This window comes from Temnothorax nylanderi, unplaced genomic scaffold (assembly GCF_030848795.1).
Source record: "Temnothorax nylanderi isolate EJ_2023f unplaced genomic scaffold, tnyl_v1.0 TNYL_tig0009_pilon, whole genome shotgun sequence".
NCBI lineage: Eukaryota > Metazoa > Arthropoda > Insecta > Hymenoptera > Formicidae > Temnothorax > Temnothorax nylanderi.
Window position 1 is genome coordinate 2,649,438 of NW_027249071.1, and position 16,182 is coordinate 2,665,619.

Here is a 16,182-nt window from a genome sequence, read left to right on the forward strand (position 1 = left end):
TGAATTATGTTATACTGCCTAAAAGATTAATAGAGACGATTAGAGATTAACAGTAAGTAAATTTACATACTAATATTTACTACTATATTATATAAGTTATCGTTCCCTTCTTTTTATTTTTTTTTTGTGGGGGAAATCTTCAAAAGACTCCCCGCCTCTCGGGCCCGAGGCGGAATTGTGCCGGATTCTACGGGCGCTTATCGCAATTACGGGGGATATTTCAGGGAGGCTGAAGCCCCTCTGAGCCTGCCCCCAGCGCGACGTCGCCCATAGCCTACCGGCTAAAACCCCCACAAGTCCCTCCTAGGCGCTATATAGGGGGGGGACTCTTAGGGAGCCCCCTTGTCCTTAGACAGAAAAAACTGATAAAAAACTAATAAGTGGGTGGCTGGGGGGGACTAACCCCAGCCAACCACCCCCCCACTCCGGGGGTGCTGACACATCAAGGAGCGCCGAAGCAACCAGTCAGGGTCAGCTGTGACGCGTGGTGAGCCCGCACCACGCGCCACCCCCGAGCGGTAAAGGAGAGGGGGCAAACGCAACCCACCGGCAGCGAGCCGTCGGGGAACGTCGGGGCAACCGGTCAAGCCTTGCCACCCGGGAACTACGCCGTCGGGGAGCGCCCCGGCACCAGTCAGGCCCGCCACCGAGAGGAGCGGAGCCCCTCTCCCCACCGCGCCCTCCTGGAAGGGCAGGGGGCCCGGGCCAGGGATCTAAGTCCCCAGCCCCGGCCCCCAACACGCTCACTACTGAGAAAAGCGTGATGTCGACGAGATTCCTAGAGATATCATTGCCACCTTTGACTAGAGAGGATACGGCCTTAGAGGCGTTCAGGCATAATCCCACGGATGGTAGCTTCGCACCACCGGCCGCTCGACCGAGTGCGTGAACCAAATGTCCGAACCTGCGGTTCCTCTCGTACTGAGCAGGATTACTATCGCAATGACTGGTCATCAGTAGGGTAAAACTAACCTGTCTCACGACGGTCTAAGGGACAGGAGGAGGAATTATAGCCAGGAAACAAGTTCCCTGGCGGGAGCGCTGGACCCCATTGTACCCTTCACTCCCAGCGAACTGGGAGGAGGGTACGGTGTGCTCTTAGATCCTGTACCTCCCCACCGGACCCTCCCTTCGGTAAAGCCGAAGGTACTGCCCCAGTGGATCGTTGATACAGGGTGCCCTCTCACCACGCCAAGGTGGCACACCACGAGAGGGAAGTTATCGTTCCCTTACTTATATGCAAGCAACGACTCATGACTTTGTGAATGGAAATTCATTAGTGCATTAGTGAATTAGTAATTCTCTATCTATTGGCAATTTTTCTAATTTTATTACATTCTTCAGTCTTTTCTACCCCTATTTCATATATAAATCTTCAAGATTTGGTTGATTAGATCCACCTTTATACGCGATCAAAGGTCTATATACGAGGTTTACGAAAACAGAGCTTCCTCTATAAGGAAGCAAAATAATGACACTTTATTGCCAAATAAAATATATCAGACTTATAGTATCTCTTTGAGTTTAATAAGCTATCTTTTGCTTGATTAAAGACGGATTAATCTTATGCAATGTACAGATGTCACGTATGGAAATGTTGTTGCAATTTGTTATAAGTATTTGCCAGTTTTATATAAAGTATCTTTATTTACTTACAAATTCGATAATAAAAATGTGAAATTTATATAAGAATTCCTTTATCAACATAAAAAAAGCAATAAAAGTAAAAATATACAAAGAGTATAAGTAGTAATTCAGTAATGAAAACATTATATTGACATATTTGTATTTTTATATACTGATCTGACAGCGAACGATTGTTGATAAAATAAACTTCCGCGCTGGACTGTTTTGCGTCGCAAACGCATAAATGCTTTTATAGCAATGTCTTATTAAGTGCGGTTAAATCATCACACGTGTATTAATGTTTTGTATTGCTGCATCATTCTAATTAGTCTGTATATCCCGGGAAATTTTGATAAATTCATTGTCGTGTACAATAATGATAATCTAATCTTTTTCGATACTGTAGATTCGGATTCGTACGAAAGATTTGGATAATTGAGTATGACTGAATTGTTTGAATAAATTCGAGACACATTTGAACACTTTAAATTTTTACAATTTGGTACAGCAAGAACGCAATATCAGCTCATATCTTTCGGAAGATTATCAGACTAGAAAAAATTTATAATTCATAAAGACATAATTTTGTATTAAAATAAAGTAAATTGACAAGTCGAAAATTGTCTGTACACTATTAAATTTGTAGTGTCAAATTATGTTCAATTTGAGTCATTTTTAACTATTTTCTACAGGTCGCCACTGTTCCTACTCAATATGTCATTAATTTAACTAAAATAATGTTAATTTAACTAAAACAATGAAATTAAAATAATATTGTTATGTGTTAAAATAATAAATTTTGACACACGTGATAATTATATAAAACCAATGTTATTTAACTCAAGGTATTGATTTAAATTTTATCGTGTTATAAATATATAATGGTACAGGGACTTAAATTTCATCGTGACGTCGCTAACAGGTTTAAGCATATAGTTATATGTATACATATGGCATTACCCATAATCTCTTCAATCACTCTTTCGTTACTCATTTTTAGCTGAGTTTTATTGCTCGACCAGTTTTATTCATAAAAAGTTTAAGGTTTTGAAAAAGTTCACAGAATATATCTTATCAATTTAATGAGCATGAGTGCAGGTACGTGCCCGGAATACAGTAATTTATTCTGACGCATAGTGAATTTCCGACTTTACATTTCCTGTGGAAATAAACGTAATAATCACCTAATCGAACAAACTCTGAAGCTATTTAATTAACATCAAAAAAAATTCCATGTATATGTATATTTCTAGAATAATTTCATCAATTTATGTCATCCAGCGTAAGTCGTGGCATGAAAAAAAGATTAACTTGTTCCGATGTGTAGTATATTGCAGTGGAGGAAAAATCCGTATAATCTCTCGCTTCTGACGTCACAAACCAATATGTTGTAGTGAGGAGCAAAGACGCCTTAAGCGTTCTCAAGAAAAGGAAGAAGGAGAAGGAACCAGTTTATGAATGATAAATATTAAACCTGTCGCGCTCTACATGTTTAAACGATTCAACTTACAATATTGAATGACATTTTTTAAAAATATAATTATGTATAAAATTTGTTCATGTATGTTTTCTTTCTCTTGTATAATCTTTGTTTGTATAGGTATACAACAAAAATAATAAAAAAGAAGAATTTAAAAAAATTAAATAATTTTTTCATTGTTTTTTACAAACAGTAAAATTGCGGTTAGATTATATATTGTTCTATACATAATTATATACAATTACATTTCATATGTACATTAAATACTTGAACTTATTGTATCATGTAGGTACGCTGTAGCAATTATCTCCTACATTTGTACTTAAGTTGTTATAAAATCGGATTTAACTAACGTTTATTTAACTAACGTTAAATATTATAACATATATAACGGTGTAAACGTAACTGAAATATCAGTATCAACTATAAAACATTATTCTATGTAACGTCTGCGACGTTCCAGTTACGTGCAAAATTTAAATTTATAATAAGAAATAAAATGTGATTTATTTCTGAAATATCAAGCATAAAACCGCATAAAATTCAACAGATAGCTGATTAAAAACTAATTATTTTATTTTAGTTGTACGCGGTAAAGTACGAAAGACGTCTAAAAAAAGGATTTTAAAACTTAAAATCTCTATTTTCGAAAGGTTACTATTTTTTTTTAAATTCCTGTGAGTTTGATAATTTTTTACATATAGAAAACTATGAACTGAACAAAATAGGAAAATTTTTTCTTACTTTGTGGGCCTGTCAAGTGTCCAAAAAATGTCTGCGTAAATTTTCGACTTTTTAATTTAAAAGCTTGAAGATTCCCATTTTGCCCAGCTCGTAGTTTTCTATATGTAAAAATTACCAAATTCACAGAAACTAAAAAAAAGTAACTTTTCAAAAGTAGGGATTTTAAGCTTTGAGACCCTTTTTTAGACTTAAATTTCGTTCATTTTTGACGAAGTTACAGCTGCCTGAATTTTACTTATTTTTTTTTTAAATTAAGTGTTTCTCTAATTTTTGAAGAGTTTATAATAACAAAATCGTCTAACAAAATATAATAACAGATTGACTATAAAAACTATGCAGAATTTGCTGTTTCGTAACCATTTAAATGATGTATTCCATTTAAATGTTTAATAAAATAACAAATTCTGTTTGGTTTCTGCCGACAATCTGCTATTAGATTAATTATATAAACTCTGCCGGTAAAACGCGAGTTTAACGTGAACACAGATGATAGTTGCTCTGTTGTGATATTACACTGAAAAATAAATTGTGTCAGGCACTTTAGTTCAGTCATCGGCCACTTGGTGACTATCACCTTTGTATCTTTACGATTATTTAAGTTAGTTGCAAGAGTTACATATTACACTTATATATTAGAATTTATAATATTCTCATCAAAAATCTTGCAAATAACTTTAATTCATGTTACTTGACTTTATCTAGCATAAAGCCAATTTTTCAATAAAAAATAAATGGATAGGCTACAAAAAATTAGGGTATAATCGATGCTTTGTTAAAATAAATTTTAGTAATAAATAACAATTATCACGTTTTCTATCAAATAAATTTTAAATATATCTGTATATTGCTTCCTTGCAACGATTTACATAATATTTGATCTTGGTTAAATATAGATATGGAAGGGAATAAATGGATATAAATAAAACACATCCTAACTAACTCAAAACTTTTTCCTATCTATAAATATTTTTTTCTTATAACATCTAACACAATATTTTACTTATTCTTATCTCTTTTATTTAAAAAAAAATGTTACAAAAATAATTCTTTAAAGAAATCTAAAAAAAATTTTCTATTTCAAAAATCATTACTTTAATTATTATTAGAGTATTATTTTACTTTTTCTCTTGTGTATTTCAAATATTCATTACTAACTCTAGTTTTAAGTAGAATTGATCAATATAATAAAATTTCACAAATTTAATTTATTATGTAAATTTTATTTAAAAATTTTATTTAAAAGTAATTTATATAGAACGCGGCAGTTTTGTTAACATAATTTGATGAGCTCTTCGCGAGCTCGGTGCGTGCGAAGTGTGCGAGTATTTTCTCAAGCACACTGGCACAATAAATCAATAACAATCAATAAATACAATAAACAAATGATACCAAGATTAAATATTTGCCATAATCAGTTTTAGCCCATCCATTTTAAGGCAACGGATCTACGAAATGTAATATTTTCATACTATAAATTATTGTAATTCGACATGTACCGAGATATATTTTGGCTCTATATTTAATTATTCGTAGATTCGCTACCTCAATAAAAAAGTTTCTCATTGACTCACCGATCTGATGCGCAACGGGCGGAGTTAGTCGGCCACGTAGCTGCGATGATACTGTAACATATAAACATAAAATTCATATTAAAGAAGCGTTCAAAATGATCAATATTTCAAAAAATAATTCTTACGCGCCTCTAATTCGTCTTTCAATAAAATATTTAGCGGTATTGTCTATTTACCGAAAAAGATCTTTACAAGAATAAAATTTTAGATAATTTCTCTTTCTATAATTCTTAACTTATCGAGATAAAACAAGCTAAATAAATGAGAATTATATTATGCACATAAGAGATGATACTCACCCCAAAGTTGCTCCGCCGGGGCCCGATGTCTCTCTCCCAGACCTCCTCCTCCTCTCAGGACGTCAGACCTCCTCCTCCCGCCGGCGCCGCGCCGCACAGGACACTCGCGAGAAACACTCGCGGATAATAAACTACAATCGCACGCGGACTAATTTCAGTAAAAGTCTTTCTCGCGCGATACTGTACGGCACTCCCGTTTAAAAAAGTCTTTTAGTAGTCCGATTATTTGATTACGGCACTCCCGAAGCAAACGCGACGAACCGGCTGCGGTTCGTTCATTCAATTAAATCGGCGGACGAGGGGTACGTTAGCTTCCCCGTCTTTGGATTTTTATCCAAGCAGAACAAGAGTTTTGCTTGGGTAAAATCCTCGTACTGGGTACTGGGCCTTCCCACCTCGCCAAGGTCGTACCCCAGGGGAAGGTAGTACTTAAGGAAGTACTGTGAAATATAAAAGCTGATAATATATATATATATAAAATCAAGTTATCGATTTTCTACCATAGATTTTTCGTACAAATTTGAAAGAGTCGCGACGCCGATTACCTCCATTCGTTTCGCGTTCATCACTCTGCGTTGCGTTAATGACGACGAAATGTTCGAAGATCTTAACGCGTCACGCGAGATATACTACGCGAATCAAGTGGACGGTTAGTAAAGACTAAAGACACGCAGTTGATTAAACAAAAACACAATTAAAATTAAATATCGCACGCACAGTACGGTAACGAGCACGTAAATCTCGCGAATGTAAAACTGTACTATTAATACTTTGCACAACGAGGAGTCGCGACTGCGTGGGCCGTAAACTTACGCTTACGCGGCACGAAATATACGGAATATTAATGAACGAGCGTTGTATCACAGCGTGCTATTACTTGAATCACTTATTTGGATCACGATACGATTTCACGTTGTCACTCGGCAGTCGGCCCTCCTCGGCCTCCTCCCGCTCTTCGAGACTGCAACGGAGTGGGATGCCGTCGCTGGGCGAAATAAACGCCGAACGCCGTGCTGGACGCCGCGCCGTACGTATCACCCAGCCTCCCGGCTGTGATTTGGCGGATCTTCTGCAGTACTTCGCGATCGGTGAGTGAATTGTGTATGAGAGACACATTATAAACAATTTAGAAACAAAACTTCTTATAATTCATAAAAGTTTTTACGAATTTTAATTAACTTTTTCTTTTAAATTATAGTAGATATTTTATTTTCTTTTTTTCTCAATTTGGTCGTGCTATTGAAGTTCGAAGTGAATTAAAGTATTTAATATTTCTATCATCTTTTGTTACGTTATCTCAACAGATCGTCGATCGAATTCAATAACAAGATATCTTTAAATAGCAGAATTTAGAAATATTTCAAATTTAAATTTAACTTTTTTAAATAAAAAGTTTTTATAAAGGTCAGTTGTTGTTATTTTTAGGAACTAATAAGAGCACAGGGAAGAAAATTTGCTCACGCGCGGGCATGATAAATGCCACTTTAATTGTCAAATAAATTATATACTAACATCGCTACTTGAACGTAAATAAATAAAAAAATCAAACCGGCTTTGATTCTCCTTTAGATTGCGATGTCTATCTGGTTATAACAGATAGTTTGATATTTATATCTATACTAATATATAAAATCCTTACGGGTGGTGTATGTTTGAACGTTAATAACTTAAAAACTATTGCACCGAATTTTTACCACAAGTATATGAAATAGGGGTAGAATTTTCCGGGGAGTGCTATATAATATCAATATCATCATTTCTTCCTCCATCACATCAGATCCCTTTTTCAATCCAAAACTCTTCCAAAATTGCCTGTCTCCTATTTTGATTATAATTTTTTCTCTTTGCATATTTTCATTATTTTCTATCTTAAATTATCTATTAACCTTATTTTTCTCATTTACATAACTGTGTCCTGTTTCAATCAAATCGCAAAAAGTAAAAAATCTTTCCTCCTTTCTTACTCAATTCTTTATTTACTACATAATTCAAAACATATATCGTTAAAATGTTTGCACATATTTTATACGTATTAAACCGTCAAAGTAATCATCAACGTAATTCTTCTACAATTTTTTAAAATAAAGTAGCAAAGCAAGAATATAAAAATATGATACTATGAGTAACAGTATAAGAAAATGACGCTCACATTAATTATAAATTTTATTGACAATGTATTTGCATAATAAACTTGTAACAGATTTGTGTAATAAAATCTTACAATACTATAATAATGAAGTGTTTGAACTTCATTATTATTCATACCCATTACCTAGTCCATTAAAATTCCAATAAAAAATTTATATGGCATTGAGATACGGCCAATAAAAGTACTCCAATCTTAGAAATTCCAACGGGACGGAAACGAAATGTGCGCGCTAATATCTATTGATATTAGAAATTTGATGAAATCTTAATTTTTGCATTGTAAAATTTCATTGTTATTATTATTTAACAAACTGCAAATGGATGTTCGCAGTTGATCAATTAGTTCAGATTCAATATTTATAGTAGGAAAAATTATTATAAATATTAATAGTATAACTTGAAATATATACATAGGCACGAAGTACCCGTCCTTGATTTGGTTAAAGATCGCAAATTAGTTAAAGATATGATTGTACGAGTATGTGTGTGTGTGTGTGTGTGTATTACAATTATTTTATTTACACACATACACGCAAGTAAACCAGTGTTTTGTAATATTCATATTCCAATCATATTATCTTTTTAACTGAAGCAAAACTCTATATTACACCTATCATGTATTACCCTTAGGATGCTTTAAAACGCCTAAACTGTACTATAATCGTGAATACTTATAGCATATCCAAATTATTTAATATGAGTTATATAAGTACCTACCTCATATTTTCGTTACGATATAAAAAAATCTAGATATAAAGAGTATATCTAGATTTTTTTATATCGTAACGAAAATATGAGGAGTATATGATAGAGTATATGACATACGTATGTGCATATATATCTGCGTATAAAAAATTAATTTTATGTATAAATTCTATATATGAATAATTGAGAAAAGTAGCATTACGTTTATAGATTATCAGATTTAAATAGAGTATTACATTTATAATTGATCGAAAAGCAAATATGTTATTGGTACCACTAAACCAGTTTTTGTCCACGTTGTAGCGAATAAAACTTTAACCAGCCACCAGATCAAACCTAACAGAGAAGCTTGCAAACCCAAATGAGCAATCATAAGTCTGGAACAAAAATGTATATCAATGACAACAAAGTCATTAACGTCGATTATTCATATAATCACATAATCAAATATACGTACATTTTATCTTTGGAGCGTGCTTTCGGTAAAGATTTCGGAGATTCGTTATGAAGATACGCTCTGACACCTTGTATCAAATCTGTAAAATAGTCTTTCCAGACTAACGATCTAATGTCGAGTATAAATATTTTTTGATCTTCTGGCGATAACGATTCGTGCAATTGCAGCAAATGCGGATTGTTAAATCTCCATTCTTGAAAGATAAATTTCTCAAGGCGCTCCAACGATTTATTAACGTTTGTATGCAAACGAACCAGACTGAAAAAAAAAAGAATATTTCAATTGTTCAAGAGGAACTTTGTGGCAAATCAGTGTTTTAGATAAAATATTCGACCCTACATAGGACGGCCTCCGCATAATCTTGTGATTGCATCCAAAATGTAAGCGGGAACAAAATGAACAAAGATGGCCGAGATTCTAAATAAGAAGAGCGACGGTAGAAACTTGAGATATGGATACCAAACGGCGCTTCGTAACGGATACTTGTGTAAACAGATGTTAATGTCCTTTTCTACGAGCTCCCACTTGAAAGCATTACACGTGCTAGATGTGCAGTGGTACACCTTTAATCCTTTGTCGCTAAAATCACAGATTATATCAGAAAAGATAAATATTATAATTCAAAGGAAGCGCGTGTGTTAAGTAAAATATAGAATCAAATTTCTTTTTTTATCTTCAAAATTACCTGTCACGGTCGACATTGTAACCTGCGACAATCAGACTGTTTACTACTATATCTACGGGAATGTAATCGTAAACGAGATGCTTTGCAACTGGCAACCTTCTCACAACGCCCTTACTGGCGCCTAATATAAAACCCTGCGGTCCGTTCTTCGATATTGTCCATCCGGGAACTGGCTCTTTCCACGCTCCTATTACTAAATATGTAAAATTGTTTGAAGTATAGTCACATGTACATATACCAATGATCAGATAACTGTGTCGTATAATTAAATGTAAACTCACTCATCGAAGGACGAACGATAGTCGATGGCAGGCCTCCATTTACTACTTCGTGCTCGGCCAAATGTTTGGTGAACGTATAAGGATTTGGATGATTGTTTAATATTTCTGGCGTTTTGGAATTTAAAGTAGCGTCATCCAGACTATCGATCAGCTTGAGAAATGAATTCACGTCCGCTGGCGCAGGATACACTATCTCATCGACGTCGTGCAACACTGAATTAACGTACGCACTAGAGACATGAACTAGCGCCTAAAATGGCAAATATTGAACAAAAGAAATTGTAACATAAAAATAAATAATTGTGCATAAAAATAAATAAATATGCATAAAAAATACAGAGGAAAGTTAATTACGTAAATTAATTATCTCTTTAAAATACCGGTTTACCTTGAGATCCTTGATCTCCCGGCAGAGCTGAACAATCCTGCGAGTTCCTAACAAGTTAATATTTGTCGTGCTTCTTAGATCAGCTTCAAAGTCCAACGTAGCGGCTGAATGGAAAACTACTTCCACTTTATTTATCAAGGTTGTTCGATCCTGCGAGGACAATCCCAAATTTTCTTCCCCAACGTCCCCAGCAACTGCGATCAGTTTCTTAAATAAATCAGTTTGCTTCTCCTCCTTTAATCTGTTAAAGACCTGTGTGAAGACGAATATAACTCAGTAAGCAAATTGTACACAATATGCCAACAGATAGAAAATTTGATCAAAAATTTCTAGCAAATTGGCATCAATTCGATTCGTACTAAGCTCATGTTTCACTGGCTAAGCCAGCTGATATAATTTGGCAGCAAATTGATGAAATGTCAAACACAGATTCTGCTTTGCTAACGTCAAACTATGGCTGGGTTTCAATATTCACAGTTTTGAAAATCTATAACATACTATAGATTTTCAGCACTGGTAGTGAATATCGGAATGTAGCCTGTGTAACAAATATATCAAAATCTGCTTAATATCTGCTATTAATCTGTATTTCATTGACAAACTGTTATATTTCTGTCAGCATTTTGCCAACAGCAGAATAGTTTGGCTAGCCAAATCAGTCACAAACAGATTTTGAAAGTGCCTATTGCAAATTTTGTCAATAGAATGTCAGAAATATAACAGAATCTGTTAACCGAACATAAATTGGCAGCAGATTGACTGCAGAAACTGCAGAGCAGAACCTACTATTTTCTAGAATGTATTCTATCAAAATGTTTATGAAATAACAAATTCTGTTTATGAAATAACAAATTTATGAAATAACAATTCGGTTTCTGCCGACAATTAATCTGCTGTCAAGTTATATCGGCAGAGTTTAATGCAGACACAGATGAGACCGGATGTTGCGATATCTGAAGAAAATCTGCTGCCAATCTGTCGTCATACTGCAGTTTGCTTATTTTGTACGTCCCTATATCCCTTTTTCGTAGTCTTTTTGCAAAGTTCATAACAGACATTTCGTAGAAATCTGTTCTCGACAGCCTTGGCTGGGGGAATATAGGAGAACCGCATTCTACGGACGAGGTCTCGTGGTGCGCTACTTACTGAGTTTTTCGTCAATTCCTCCAATCTCTCCGCGATCTGCTTTCCCTTCTTCGGCCGCATCAGCAGGTAAATGTTCTTGATGTCCGGGCAGCATCGTAGGAGCTTCTCTATCAGGCAGACGCCGACGAAACCGGTGCCGCCGGTGATAAATACGTTTTTACCGTTGTAAAAGTCCGTTACGTGCGATGCCATCGTTAACGGTTTCACACGTTGATTAACCAGCACGGCAGGAGCGTCTCCGTTGACGACGAGGAGTCAGCTTCTCACAGTCAAGCGCGAACGATTCGATTGAACTCAACCAACTCAACTTACTCAACGGCTCAACACTCGCACTCTACTCGGAGCGAACGAGAAGCAGCGAGTGGCACCGCGTGCAATACAAACAACACGAGAATCGGTTATGCCAATGCCGTTACGCGTGGTTACGCGTCGACTGCTCTGCGCCGCGACTCCGGAACGACTGGCCTCCAGCCAGGGCAGCCACGCAGCCACTGCAGCCAGTCCAGTCGACGTGCCACGCTGCAATCTGCGCCCACGCCTTTGCGCATGGAGCGGGAAACACAGAGAAATCATTAGTTCAAGAGCTTTTATTTTTTATTCACGTCTATTTCTTTCAATGCAGATTATATACTTTAATCTCGGTTTAACTTACATTTCTAGTTCCAAGAATTAGAAAAAAAAAAGATAAAAAGTAAGTTAAACCGAGATTAAAGTAAAATCTACGTTGGTAGAAATGAATATTATAGGACGACTTCGATCAAACTCCGATTAATTTAATCGGATGATTAATTTACCAAATAATACGCGATTTATTTTATTAATAGTTAAGATTGTTAATTTTTTGTTGTTTATATTGTCTACCATAATTTTTTTTTTCTATATGATATTAAATTGTAAGAAACTAACCATTTTATCCATGTTAATACAAGTAAGTTATAATTGTCGATCAATTTAACTGGCCAAATTTATATTTACAGCAAAATTTTCAACTATACAATTTATTTATAATCTAAAATCTTTTTTTCTATATATTAAGGGACTACTATACAGTACATACATCTAGGACAAGAAAAAGTAGGGTAATTTTTGACCATTTCTTTAATAAAAAAAATTTTTTTAATTGAAAAATCGTTATATACATCTTAAATTATATACTTTTATCTATAAATTCTGTAAGTTTTATTTAAAAATTAATAAAATTAAGGATGCAGCCATTTCCGTGAGGCGGTTTTTTCTAAAACAGCTTCCGCGATAACCGGAATATCTTTTTGATTTTTCTCTGAAACAAAAATAAAATTTTTTTTCAGTAAAACAGTACTAAAATAAAATTTTATAACGTTTATGTAAATTTTTCTTCATTAAAGTAACGACTTCTTTTTCCATAAGCGATTCAATACTTTTGATCGGTACTGTATATATATTAATAATTAGTTACATCAAATTACATTAAAAACACGTTCAAGACTTTATAATAATTACTATTCAAATTAATTACGATATTCTCATGTAAATTGATTTCTCACTAAATTTTTTGTAATTTTTAAAGAAGTCTTATAAAGCTATTATTGTTCAGCAATAATCGATTGAAATTTATTTAAGCCATTATTCTGCTGATCGTCGTAATCCTGAGATGTCGCAAACCTTTATCGTGGAAGTCACGCGTCCGAGATGTTAAAGCATTTATGCCATTTATTCATACGTTAATGTACATACTTGTTAGTCAATCGCGGCGTTCGGTCATTCTGTTGAAAGTGCTCGGTCTAAGATAAATAATGAGGTGCAAAATTTTGAAGTCGCGGACAATCTTTGCGATTCTCACAACGCACGATAGAGCTCATTTCTTCGAATAGCTAAAAAAAAGAGACTACACTACGCCGCAATCTAAAGTACGTCTCAGATCAGTTTTACTTTGCGCCGCGCAAGCATTTGCATGCGCGGCAATTTTCACTTCTTGCGTGCATTCGCAATACACGGAAGTGAAGCGTATAAATCGAATTTACGACGGTGCACTTCTCATTAGCACTTTTTGCGATATGTGAAAAGTAAAAACTTGATTTATTCAGCGTCTTTGTAAATAACACGAGCCCTCCGATAAGTGCATGTTCTTGCGGTGACGCACATAAAATTTATATATCTCTTGATATTTTTATTTTAATGCTTAATCTACATTATTTGACACGAATGTCATTACCTTACATACATTTCCCAGATATGTTTTAAAAATATCTTTTGCATCTTGCCTTTTATATACTTTTATTTCACGAAAAGACATATTTGTATCTGCATTATTAAGAGCAGTTTTATTATTTTTGTAATTTTTGTGCAATGGACTCACGATGGACCCGACACTCGCCAACAACATTTTCCGTGTTTTATTAAATTCTGTTGTATATTCAAGATCTTAAAGTTCCAAGAAAAAAGGTAACCGCGACTGCAATCAGACACTTTCACATATAATAGCAGGGAATTGACTACTTTCGCCGTGTATATAACAGAGAGGTATTGACTGTAAAAGTATCATGTCGCTTTAAACCGGTAGATCGCTATACGATTTAACACAGAAACCTGATGAATTATTAAAGCTGCGCGATTATAAGTTCAAGGATTCTTGAACTTATTGTTGCAGAGAAAAACGATGTGACGATTAACATAATTATCTCGTAATAATGAAATGGTCATATCGATCTCACTTTACATGATTTATAACTCGCATGAGAATTCAGGACACAATTTTATTTGTAATTTTACGTGCCGTATAATACCAAAATCAGAATTATACACGTATATATGTATGCACGTACATACAAACACGGCGTATAAAATTATATATAGAATTCTATCCTAAAATCGGATGCAAATTACAGATAGCTTAAAGTTAATATTTAAAAATGCAAATGGTTGGGTTTGTGTTTAAATCTAAACAATAAATCAACCTGAAATTTTTTACAACGTTTATTTACCAATCTTCTATATTTTATTTCTCTTTTTATGTGAGACGATAGCTAAAATTAAGACTTGACTTTAGCTTGCAGAATACACGTATTAATAGTATTAATTTTAATTACTTATTTTAATTATTTTAATTAGTTCAATTTAATTAATTCAATTTTAACTGTTTTGTTTGAATTGTAATTATAATTGTCTCACCATCTGGTGAATCAAGTTTTTCCTCTTAATCGCATAAATATCTTGCACTTTGATTTGCAAATAAACAAATAACACACGTGAAATTGATTCGATAAGATATAATTATCTGAAGCGATGATAATTATTTGAATGATGATTACGAACGAGAAATGGCTGCAGGTATACGTAAACCTGTGACGACAGAGAGATTTTAAAAATAGCATTGTACAATGATTAACACAATGCATTTCAAGATTGTGACGATGCATTGATTTATAGCTTACAAGTCGGGTACTTGATGCTGGAATGCTCGTATGTCGTGTGTCGGCTCTTTCATAACGATTTGTGACGCGAGGTACGAGTGGTAATGAAGTTCGTGTTTAAAGTAAGCATTCGACCGTGGCCGACGTTATGTTTGACGTATGACAATGTACGCGGGGCAAATTGCATGCAAATAAATGCGGAATCTCTCGCAAAAACGAGGCACGTTAAAAGGATTGTACGACGTGCGCCGCTTTGCCGAACGTCTAAGATAAACGTACAGTTGTTTTAGTACTTAAAATGTAAAAAGTACAGAATGGCGGATACAATATATGGCGAATGCGAACAATAAAATATCTTCGAATTCTCCAATGAAAAATTCGCGCGTTGACACGGTTTTAAGATTAAAAAGATATATGAGGAAGGGCGGCAGTGTGGTCTAGTGGTAGAGCGCCAGACTCGTAATCTGAGGAACCAGGTTCGAGTCCACTAGAGCCATGGAATGTTTTTCCGAAAGCTGCGCCCCTCCGTGCAAGATAAGGCCCTTGTGCGGAGCAAACTGGGCTCCGTCTTTCGGAAAGAGACGTTAAACCGTTGGTCCAAAGGGTTAAAGTGAGAGGAGATCTGATTCACGTAACCGTTTCTGGGATCTACTCGCGGCAGAATCAGCTGTGCCGCTGACGCTGGCAGCCTCGGCGGTGTCCGACTCGGATGACGTCCTTTCCTGCTCACGTCTCTAAATTATATTAATAATTATTATATATAATACACTATAGGCCGGTTGTTCCAACCTTTTGGTAAACTAACTAATAGTTAAATCATATATATGTCTTTGTTTATCCTTTACATTAGACAAAGATAGACATATGATTAAGCGAGAGGAGAAAGGATACTAGATTGCGAACCCTACGGGGATATGCAATAAATTACTAATATTACGAATCGCCCAAAATATATGAGGATTATAAAGATATATACAATGCAACTTATAAAAACAAAATAAAAAATATAACAACACGTATGTACACATTGCTGAAAATTATGCAGTAAAATCCAAAACTCTCGGTAATTATTCTTTTTATATAATTTTTTCTATATATGGAGGGATAAAAACCACAGTGTAAGTCAAATTTTTTAAAATATTTTCTCGTGTGCATAGATGCAATTTATGTATTGTACAGATTGCATCTATGTACACGAGAAAATATTTTTAAAAATTTGACTTACACCACTCTGGTTTTTACCCCTCCATATATGGATTAAGA

At 34.7% G+C, this 16,182-nt stretch overlaps 2 protein-coding genes across 2 annotated transcripts in view; one reads left to right on the forward strand and one right to left on the reverse strand.

Moving 5' to 3' along the window:
* Positions 1–6,787: 6,787 nt before the first annotated feature.
* The window catches only part of Far1 (fatty acyl-CoA reductase 1), a 40,932-nt gene continuing 31,537 nt past the window's right edge, over positions 6,788–16,182 (forward strand). Inside the window, exon 1 of the mRNA XM_071726552.1 lies at positions 6,788–6,808. The gene's annotated coding sequence lies outside the window, so the exon portion shown is untranslated. The remainder of the gene's footprint in view (positions 6,809–16,182) is intronic.
* LOC139787450 (putative fatty acyl-CoA reductase CG8306) lies at positions 7,871–12,005 on the reverse strand. The gene is made up of 7 exons (XM_071726542.1): positions 11,531–12,005; positions 10,385–10,636; positions 9,997–10,246; positions 9,716–9,908; positions 9,370–9,609; positions 9,031–9,288; positions 7,871–8,950 (listed from the first exon to the last, which is right to left on the reverse strand). Exons 1-7 carry the CDS (start codon positions 11,720–11,722, stop codon positions 8,812–8,814), a joined length of 1,524 nt encoding a protein of 507 aa, XP_071582643.1. The 5' UTR covers positions 11,723–12,005; the 3' UTR covers positions 7,871–8,811.